Source organism: Atractosteus spatula, chromosome 13 (assembly GCF_055471065.1).
Source record: "Atractosteus spatula isolate fAtrSpa1 chromosome 13, fAtrSpa1.hap1, whole genome shotgun sequence".
Lineage (NCBI taxonomy): Eukaryota > Metazoa > Chordata > Actinopteri > Semionotiformes > Lepisosteidae > Atractosteus > Atractosteus spatula.
Genome location: NC_142718.1, coordinates 24,869,048 through 24,879,554, shown reverse-complemented (window position 1 = coordinate 24,879,554; position 10,507 = coordinate 24,869,048). Strand labels below are relative to the sequence as shown.

Genomic DNA, 10,507 nt, shown 5'->3' with positions numbered 1-10,507 from the left:
GGAATGTAAAATGGTTCTTAATAGCACTGTGGAACAAAAGCAGGTTACTGTAGAAGGTTTATAGTATAACGGCTATTGTACATATAAGCAGTCGACCATGTTATACAATTATCAAAAAATAACTCTTAACTTGTTAAGGTTCCGAATGTTTCAACAGAATGATTAAAAAGGCAAATTTTATGAACAGTGCCAAAACAGAGAGCTACGAGCAGTAAACTGCTTATAAAATAATATTTTGAGTTTATTTGCTTAACAGGCAGACACTTCTAGCACTCTCAGAAAAAAAGCGTTTAGTGAAATCGGACATCTTTTCACGTTTGGGAAATATCTGTAGTTATGAAACTTAAAAACTGTTTTCTACGAAATGATACACTGCTACAATTACACTAATTGTAGAAATGGTAGTTATGTCAGTTTTTCAGATACGATAGTCTGGAGACGGTTTATTCTTGAAACATATTAGGCTATACAGCATATGAAATAAAGATGTTTTGGAAATGTCACATGAAAAGCATCAAGACGGTAAGAAGTAAAATGTTAATTTGTAATGAAGAAGTGTTTCTTTTAGCTTTATTCTGCCTAAAGTGTCCGGATACAGTACATTAACATTCTGCAGTGACTTAAACAAATGCGTTTTTCTTTGCGGAACAGAAAACCACTTAGAATCTTTTAAGTTTAAGTCAGTCGTGGTTCATACACAAAAGTGAACTCTATAGCTTTAAGAATCTGAAAGTACATTTATAAGATGTTTTTTTAAAGTATTTTTAAAAGTAGTTTTAAGTTCAAAATGTAATCTTTCCTCAGGTGTAGGCAATACTTAAGACAATTCATCGTACACTGAGGACTTCTGTGAGCTGTCGGTGGTGCTGAATTTTGCTTGGGTTCACTGGAGCTTCAACTGCTTCTGAAACAAATTGCATGGCAACAGCAGGAAGGGTGATCGAAGAGACAGGCTGTACCAGCTAAAACCACAGATCAACAAAACATGCCCTTTTTATTGCAAAGATTAGCAGGACTCCATCACAGATATAAGGCGCCGAGTTTCTGTAGGCACTTCATGGTTACCTGGTTTTTTAACTCCGGACTTCGGCTGACAGCTTAGAGCTAGGTCATAAACAGATGTTAAATATAAATGAATCAGAGCTAACCAAACAGCATTTTACAAGCCTGGCTAAACACTAGTAAAGGGTCTTATGTATTTTAAACAGAAACTTTATGTGCAGCTACAGTAGATTCAAATTAACATGAAGTGACTACATGGAAAAGACCTTTAAAAGAGGACGAAAGAGCTGGAAATAAAAAAAGAGTTTTTGGAGTTCACAGAATACCCTAACCCACTTGCAATTAAAGTAATACTTGTACAAATCGTGTACTTGTGTATGTCATTAAAAAGAATGCAATTTGGACTATATTCTGTCATTTTCTCTCCTCGCAGGTGCAATATGAATCAATTATCTTAATTAAGATAATACTAAATTCCCATGAGATTTGAAAAGGACGGATTTTATGCGGTGGACAACTGTCCTGCATTTATTAATTTCACCCCTTCTAGGCATAATGTGCTTAGTATGTTTAACAATTTATTCATTTTGTCAGTGACCAGTCTTACTTCTTGGCTTCGTCTTTACGGTAGCAGATGGCTGCAAGGATGGAAAATATATCTTTCCCTGAATAAAATAATCCTAAAAATCCCGTGTATGGTGTAGTTTCATTGAGAGCATAAACAACCAAGTAACTTCGAGCAATCAAACCGCCGCTAACACAACTGTTCCCTTTGACATAGGCTGAAATCAATTCATTTTTTTTATTCTTATTGTCTGGTGTTTTTAACACTTGTTTCACAGACTGCCCAACGGTCATCACATTGATTTTTTTTTCTCGGATTATATTAAATTGAATAGAAAACAGCAGATTTTGGACGTTGGATCAGGTTAGTGAGCCGTGAAACAGGCTTTTGTCAGTGCGCGTGCAGCTCGCGTGCCGACCTCCAGTCTGAAAAGAAGAGACTCATTACCAAGGGCTCAGTCCAGACTGCGCAGCACTGTCTCCAAACAAAAGCACGCACAATCATAATGATTACCAGCGCTCAGGACAGGACTCAAGAGTTTTGAACAAGCTTTACCAACACTCAATGTAAAATGACCCAGTGACGGAAGTGTAGCTACTGTACGCTTGACCTGAAATGTGATCCAAGTATTCCCAATTTACAGTATATATTAATATCAGAGAACTAATATAGTCGTTCTTTTTACTGGAGGTCTGAAACGGTAAACAAACCCGCGAAATAATCAGGCAAATAAAAATGCAATCATTACTTTTTCTGACAAATTTCCACATTTTATTTTTAGGCTGGACATGTTTGATCTTAAGGCAGCGCACACGCATGAGGAAATCCGGACTGAAAACGATACAGTCCAAAATATCGGCTCTAAAGATGAGTTCGGTGCACAGACTAATGCATACACATGGTGGGGGGGGCACGAATTTATTATTTAAGAAAATATGTCCTATGCTTGAAAGGGTTAATTCATCCTGCGGGTACAAACAGGTCTGCGGAGTCTCTAACTGGCGACAGATGGGCACTTTCTTTGGGCCACAAAGGGATGGAATAGAGAGCTCTGTTGAATACAAATGGAAGATGTCACGTGACGCTTGGGGCCGTTTGCCTGACGTAGCTGACCATATGGCGCGTGCCAGAGAAGGAGGTGGAGCCTTCTGCCAGACGTTGGTGCAAGGGTATTGACAGCAGCAATAGATATACATGCTCATCTCTCAGCATCAGCAGCACCGCTATAAAACCTGAGCATCCGCCGAGCAGATAGTCAGAATATACCTTTACGAGGAACTGTCGCACAGCTTGAAGGGAATGAGATTTTCATAACGGGAAATTGTACAACAGGTAATTATGAAGTTGATTGTCAGCTTTTCTGATGCAATTTAAATGACATAAGTTATGCTTTGCAACCTGTTTCATATATTTTAATGTATTGTTTTGCTAAAAAAAACAAGAAAAAATAAATAAATGTGCACATGCATTAGGATGTTTAACATTATAACTGCATATGTGTAGAGGGTCTGAAGCAATAGGCATTAAGCATGTTGTAGGAGAAATTATTAATTTGTGTGGAATGTGTTGAAGAGCGGCGTGAAAGATAGGAACATATGCTACCTGTTACCGCATCAAGACATAGCGGAACAGGCAAGTAATGAATTAAATTGTATCATCAGATTTGCTGAAACCCTTAGGAATTAAGTACATTTATTTATTTATTATTATTTTTATTATTATTAGTCTAATATGATATTATGAGTCTAAAGATGGCTGAAACAACCTTATCTGTAGCTGCAGCAATTGTAGTCGTACAACTTTAAGACTTATAAACTACAGAAAAAAGTGAGACTTTTGTAGGCATTATGTAAAAGAGTTGCCTAGACAAGAAAATTAAGATTTGTATCTATTAATTTACTGAACTATAGCAAAGAAGATGTAATTTATTGATTTTGTTGTGTGTAGATCCATGGATTAAATATGAGAGAGAATTTAATCTAAGGAAGGTCTAAATACTAAGTTACTGTACATAACGGCATTTTTCGTGGCTGTGTAGTCGTGATTTCTGTTGAGGTATTAACTTTATGCGTTAATTTCCAATTAAAATGTGTCTATATGATTTATATTTCCTTGAAAAACTTTTTCCCGTTTGTTGTAAAGTTTTACATCAACAAACATATTGGTAGGATTAGCTTCACCAACCATTATTTTTAATTATCCTTATGATTTTCTCTTCAATGCAGGGTTCAATAATGACAAAATCATACACCGAAAACAGCATGATGCCAGAATCCCAAAGCACTTCGACCTGGACCGATGAATGCATAAGTTCTCAAGACGAGCACGAGCCGGAAAAGAAAAACGAGGAGCATGAATCCATGAGCAAGGATGGTGATGATGACGACGAAGAGGAGCTTAGCAGGCTTGAAGATGACGACGATGAGGAAGATGAGGAAGAAGAGGAGGGAGACGACCAGAAGCCCAAGAGACGCGGACCCAAGAAAAAGAAAATGACAAAAGCCCGGCTTCAAAGGTTTAAAATGAGACGTATGAAGGCTAACGCAAGGGAAAGAAACCGCATGCATGGGCTCAATGAAGCACTCGACAGTTTGCGTAAAGTTGTGCCGTGTTACTCGAAAACTCAAAAGCTATCTAAAATAGAAACACTGAGGTTGGCTAAAAATTATATTTGGGCTCTTTCTGAAATCTTAAGGTCGGGTAAAAGTCCGGATTTGATGTCCTTTGTGCAAGCCCTCTGCAAGGGATTATCACAGCCCACCACTAATTTGGTAGCAGGCTGCCTTCAGCTGAACCCCAGAACGTTCCTTCCAGAGCAGAGCCAGGAAATACCCACACATATGCAAACAGCAAGTGCTTCCTTCCCTGTTCATCCATACGCTTATCAGTCCCCTGGTCTTCCCAGCCCTCCATATGGTACAATGGACAGCTCCCACATCTTTCACGTTAAACCACATTCATATGGAAGCGCGCTGGAGCCGTTCTTTGAAAACGCTCTCACGGACTGCACTAGTCCCTCCTTTGACGGACCTTTGAGCCCGCCTTTAAGTGTTAACGGAAACTTCTCCTTCAAACACGAGCCTTCGTCTGAGTTTGAAAAGAATTATGCCTTTACCATGCATTACCCAGCTGCCAGTTTGACGGGACCACAGGGTCATGCTTCCCTTTATTCAGGCTCTGCACCTCGTTGTGAAATCCCCATTGAAAACATTATGTCATATGATGGACATTCCCACCATGAAAGAGTCATGAACGCCCAGCTAAACGCTATTTTTCACGATTAACGAAAGAGAAGTCGAAGCGCCTTGCAGATTCGAATAAATCGAGGTCTCAGTGACTCCTCTATAAGCGTCTCAGCATTCGGGTACCACTGATACGAAGTGCAAATATGACACGCTTAAACTTATGTATGTATTTATTATTGTTACTGCCTTTAGGAGAAGAGGGAATGCAAATTCCCGTTCACCTTATGTATTATACTCTATAGCGCTTCTATATAAAGGTCACTAGAAAATTGATGTGGCCGTATTCAGATTGTGTTAATTATATGATCCATATAACAAAATCACAAGCAATAATTAGGAAACTATGCAATTTTTGAACTAATAATGGGCCAATTAAAATTAAATAAATATATATATTTTTCAACCAGCATTTTACTACTTATCTATCCCATGCTGAATTATTTTGTTGTGATTTTGTACAGAATTTTTAATGAACTTTTATAAGGTCGATTTCCTATTTTAACCCATGCAGCTCCATTGATATTTTATAAAAGAAAAGTAAAATTATCTTATTTATACAAAATAATGATAATAATTTAAAAGATTTAACCAGCAGTCAAGTGCTTAGAAAAGTATTCTGTTGCCTTAGCACTTCTTTACTGTATAATCACGCAAGGTTGCACAATATTCACAGTTTAATTTTTTCCTTACATTTACGTTTTTCTTACTAATCCACATACAAAATTCCCGAATAGGTGCACTATAAAAACACTGCAAAACATAAAATTGCAATATTTGCTGCAGGAGAGTACAATATCTTACTGGTACACTCTTTTGACCCAATTATCTTTTTCAAGAGAAAGGTCTGACTGTCACCCGTCATTTGCAATCTCATCGTTACTTTACTCAAGAGACTTTTGATTACATTATTTTTCTGAAGGTCAAAAGATAGCTGGGCCCCTATACTTAACTGCGAGATTCTACAAGAAGAATCAACGGCTTGTCATGTCAAAATGAAAAAATATATAAATGGAGCCTGCAGTTGATCCGCTTATTCAGATTCATTCCTGTAGACGTTAATTAGTACAGTAGATAAAAATCCACACCACTTAACTCCATACATAGATCAATAGATATTGCATGTACAATGCAGTCCAGATTAAGTGCTGTTTGACGTGTAATGCCGGTTCAATTTGAATCAATTTGTACTGTATTTTGTTTGTAAACCTGTATATGATGATGTATTGCCACATCGCATTGGGGATTTATATTACACATCGCTGAACCATTTATATTGAAAATAGTATTGAACATTTGGTAAAAGGTTGCATTTCTCCTTCAATGTGATTTCTTAGTGTATGTAATTCCTATGGGATTATTGTTTTATTTTGATAGCTCATGAAAGGTGCAAATTATTATTTGTAGAATAAAGTTAATGATGACATTTTTGCGACCAATGTGTGGATCTGTCTAAAAGAGAAATGGTTCAACAGGTAACGAACCAGTTAAAAGTTAGGAGAAATGTTACGAAATATTTCACACTGTAGATAACAGGAATGCGCAGGGGGAAAACAAACAGATTTAAACATCTTTTAAGAATAGGAGAAATGTGTGAGGAGTGCTTTGTTGATGGTTGCTTTCTCCCAAAGCGACAAAGAACTAAATCCATTTCTTTAAAATCTGAGTGAAGACCTAATGGAAGAATATACTTTACAGAGCACCAATCGATCAATGCTTATTCCCAAGCATACTGTATAATGAAAGATAAAAGAACAAAGTCATAATATTAAAATACACGAAAAACAAATTGTATTTAAATCATGAATATAACTAACAAATGCCGGACTTTATCGTTTTAGTTGCCTTTTCTGTTAATATTTTAATATAGTGGTAATAATTCAGGTAATTCTATCTGTTTTGATTGCCTCTTCCTTAAAAGTAAACGTAAAAAGTACCTTAGGCTAGTTGTGAACCATTGCATCGGGAGTAGAGTTTTTTCGTGTTTAATTGCAGTACCTTGACAGGAATTCGTCAGGTCCGCTTTACGACCTTCGCCCGTGTCTCGGCCCAGTTTGCCCCCAAGGCAAAACCCACTGAGACACTTTTAGTCCAGCTCACTCCAAAACACTGTGAAGATCGCAGGCGCCATACAGTATACACGGTGGCTGTGAATTAGGTATCCTGTAACTGTATACCGGCAACATTTGTTTCCCCCTCGGCAGTAGTTTAAATCATATTAGCATATTCTGGTCTCTCTTTCTCTCTTTCTCAGATATGTCATATTCTTACGTCCAGAATTCTTACGTCCAGAATAACAGGGTAATTCTTACATTATTAATTCTTTCTTTTTCCAAAAAGAGCATTCTCTGAAGAGCAGGATCTCAACTTGTCAAATTAGTTTTGAAGTAAAGCATTCAATAACACGAGCTAATCGTTAATGCAAAATCAAAGAAAAGAAACAAGGAAAATATCATCAGTTAACCACAGAAAAAAAATCTGAAATATCAGTATAATATATTATGTCGGAACACATTCTCTATTCATACAGACTAGTGCGTTATATAAAATCAAATTAACCAATGTAAGCATACTTCACCAACATGAAAGTTTATGATTATAATCGCTAAAGGACAAAACGAAAGGCTTTGCGCCACAGCAATAACACACGGATTTCTTAGTGAGTCAAGGGGCAATTCACATACCACCATCTTTTATTCAAGCCAAGGCAGGCACAGATGTTCCTTCTGCAGGGGAGGTTTTAATTTATGAAAATTATATTGTTTATGCATGAATGCACACTGCATAACACAGTACTTTCATCTGATGGGAAAAAATACCACAGAACCAGTGCCAATGTCAGAAACATATTCTGCAGATTTATTCCCCTTAAAGTTTAATGACTATCTGGACAGCTTTTTTTTTTCATGACAACAAACCTTTTCAATTACCTGACTTCTTTCATAGAGAGCTCATCATACTAATTGCCACCCGTCAGTCTTCTATCGCATACATTAACATAATACAAATCAAATAGCGGTGTATGAAATAACAATATGCAACAGAATCAAATCAACATTTTCAACTTAGGTTTTAAAACTTCGACACTCATGGTCCGTATGAAAGTACCCTGTCCTCTAACGTTTTTATATACCTTATACTGTGCAGTTTAACATCTATTGACGTCACCCAAACTGTATAAAAATCAATTTTTCCTTGGCAATGAAGATTATAAACTTCATCCACAGTCCAAGTCCGCATTTGTTGTGTTTCCGAGACTGCTACAGCAAGAATTTAATGACAAATTTTTACAGTATAAGTTGCGCTCTGATAGTACACTACTATTGAGTCCTCAGAAATCACACCTTTTATTTATTATTCATTAACAGCTGAAGGTTCCAGTTTCACCTTTTCCAATTTGAAAATTTATGGCACGGACCGCTTTGACTCTTCACTGGGTAATATTTATTTTATAAGCTGAAGGATATATTTGACCAGAATTTGTCGTACAAAAGATTACTACGTCTTTTAAAAAAGTTACATAACACACTGCGTAACAAATACAAAAATGCATACTGTATCTATACAAACATTACTTAGAATTTTGAAATGCTAAAATAATGAACGTATTATTATGAATTGTAATTAGTTTAACTAAACTAAACGCTGATGTATGCTACCATAGAAATACCGTAGTACATTCAGTTGTTTCGTAATTTAACTATAAACGTGTATTCACAAAAAACCCTAATATTCTTTTACAAGACATTTTTTGTAATGGCGATAAGTAATATAAATATACTGAGTATGATATCGGTTGCTTTAGATTTCCTATGACCGATCGTACAACACATGTTGTGTTAAAATAACAAAGGACTGTCATATACAGCTGTATTATAGTTGTTTATTGTAGTACCAAAATATTTAATTTACTGAGACTGTAGCATACATATTGTTGGTAATATTACAATGGTCATCTGGGGAAATGTAATGGGGCATAGGCCTGTTTAGTGTTACTCTGATTCCACGATGCATTGCTATACAATACGCATACATTTCAGGACGTTGTATAACTCTTTTGGTTTACACAACGGGAAATTACGCAGCACATAAACTACAAGCAAGAATAGAAAACGACACAAAAAGGACAGGTTAGTCATGCAGCAAGTAATAAAATACGTTGACGTTTGTAACGTATTCCTTCAAAGCCAATGTAAATAAAATTTCTACTTAGATTTAACAAAAGAGAAAATCAACAGATGATCAAAAGTGATGAATTTCCAACCGTTTGTTCCTGAGCTTGGCACAGGTAGTGCCAAATTGATATTCATTTGGTTGTAATGGGGGATAAGGGATGCCGCGAAGGACAAATCTCAACTGTTGCTGCGCTTACTTGTAATGTTTTCGACTGAAGTCGGTGAATGATGATATACAGTATTTGACATAGGCCTACAACTGAATTCATTTTAAATCTAACATGTTTCCTATCAAGACGTATTGAGCTAATAATAAACGTGTGCTTACGTGCCTTAATTCTGAGAGCTGTCCATGGTGCTGAACTTTTGTTTGAACGACGTCTTGGATACAAAATTGCTGATCTCAAACAGAAATCTGATTAAATAGTTAGAAGCATTTTCTTAAGTTGTTTTAAGTGTTTTTGATGCCCTTATCACAACTGATCATTTTAAGGTGATCTCTCTAGATGTGTCTAATCTCTTTGTCTATATTTTAAAATGAACTATTTTAAAGGACCTAGGTATAAACAATGGATTAATATTAGTGAGAATATTCTGAATGTACCCTCTTTCATATAAAATGAGTTAAATATATCTTAAAATCTTTTTAAAAATATGCATAAAACTATCTTAAAATTTAGAATTTCCTATTTTTTAACAGATAGCCTTCATATAAGCGTATATTAAACACAATCTAAGATTATTTAAACTATAGTTTCCTGTTAATCAAACGCATGAAAATGTATTAAATAAAATATAAATATAGTTAACATGCAGCTTGCCAGGACAGGCTCAGACCCCCCTGTGACTCTGAATCGGATAAGTGGTTAGAAAATGGATGAATGGTTTTAAGATACATGGCAATTTATGTTTATTTCAACAACTGTAAATGTCTTTCTCTACATTGGAAGATATTAGAACTACTGTACACAGGCTATGCTGTAATATATATTTTAAAACAATAAAAATGTTATTTTAATTTATTTTTTAGATACAGAAGATGTCTTTAAGAGAACATAACATTTCTTTATACCAGATACCTTGAATGACTTCAAAAACGTAGCAATAAATTATGTCCTATAATCATGATTGAAGACACGTCAAAACATTTTTTTCTCATTCAAATGCCATTTAAGTTTAATGATAACTTGGATTCTTCTTTAGTCATCTGTGCATGCACTAGTCACATGTGTGACTATTTCAGGTCTATTTTTGGCACAAACATTCCAGGAAAGTAAAGATCTACCTTATTCAATCTCTGTTTCTCTATACCTTGTTTAGCCTTTCTGGAGCTAGAGTTCATAGAAGTAAAATACACTGAATGGGACCTAGTGTGTAAAACAAACCCCTTTAAAACGTTTAATCACCTTGCACATTTCAAAACCTAGTCCTTCTAAATTGTGCCAGGGACTAGGCCTATGTCACCTGCCAAGTGACCAGGTTTGGCTCAAAAGAAAAGAAACTCCCAAACAGCAGTCTTCAAA

At 35.9% G+C, this 10,507-nt stretch overlaps 1 protein-coding gene across 1 annotated transcript; it reads left to right on the top strand.

Moving 5' to 3' along the window:
* The first annotated feature begins 2,720 nt into the window (after positions 1-2,720).
* Positions 2,721-6,235, top strand: neurod1 (neuronal differentiation 1). The gene is made up of 2 exons (XM_088929897.1): positions 2,721-2,899; positions 3,793-6,235. The coding sequence occupies exon 2, from the start codon at positions 3,802-3,804 to the stop codon at positions 4,849-4,851; it is 1,050 nt and encodes a 349-aa protein (XP_088786023.1). The 5' UTR covers positions 2,721-2,899; positions 3,793-3,801; the 3' UTR covers positions 4,852-6,235.
* The last annotated feature ends 4,272 nt before the right edge of the window (positions 6,236-10,507 follow it).

Excerpts from the sequence above, each read along its gene's own strand:
- neurod1 (XM_088929897.1), top strand. The coding sequence starts at position 3,802 with ATGACAAAATCATACACCGAAAACAGCATGATGCCAGAATCCCAAAGC.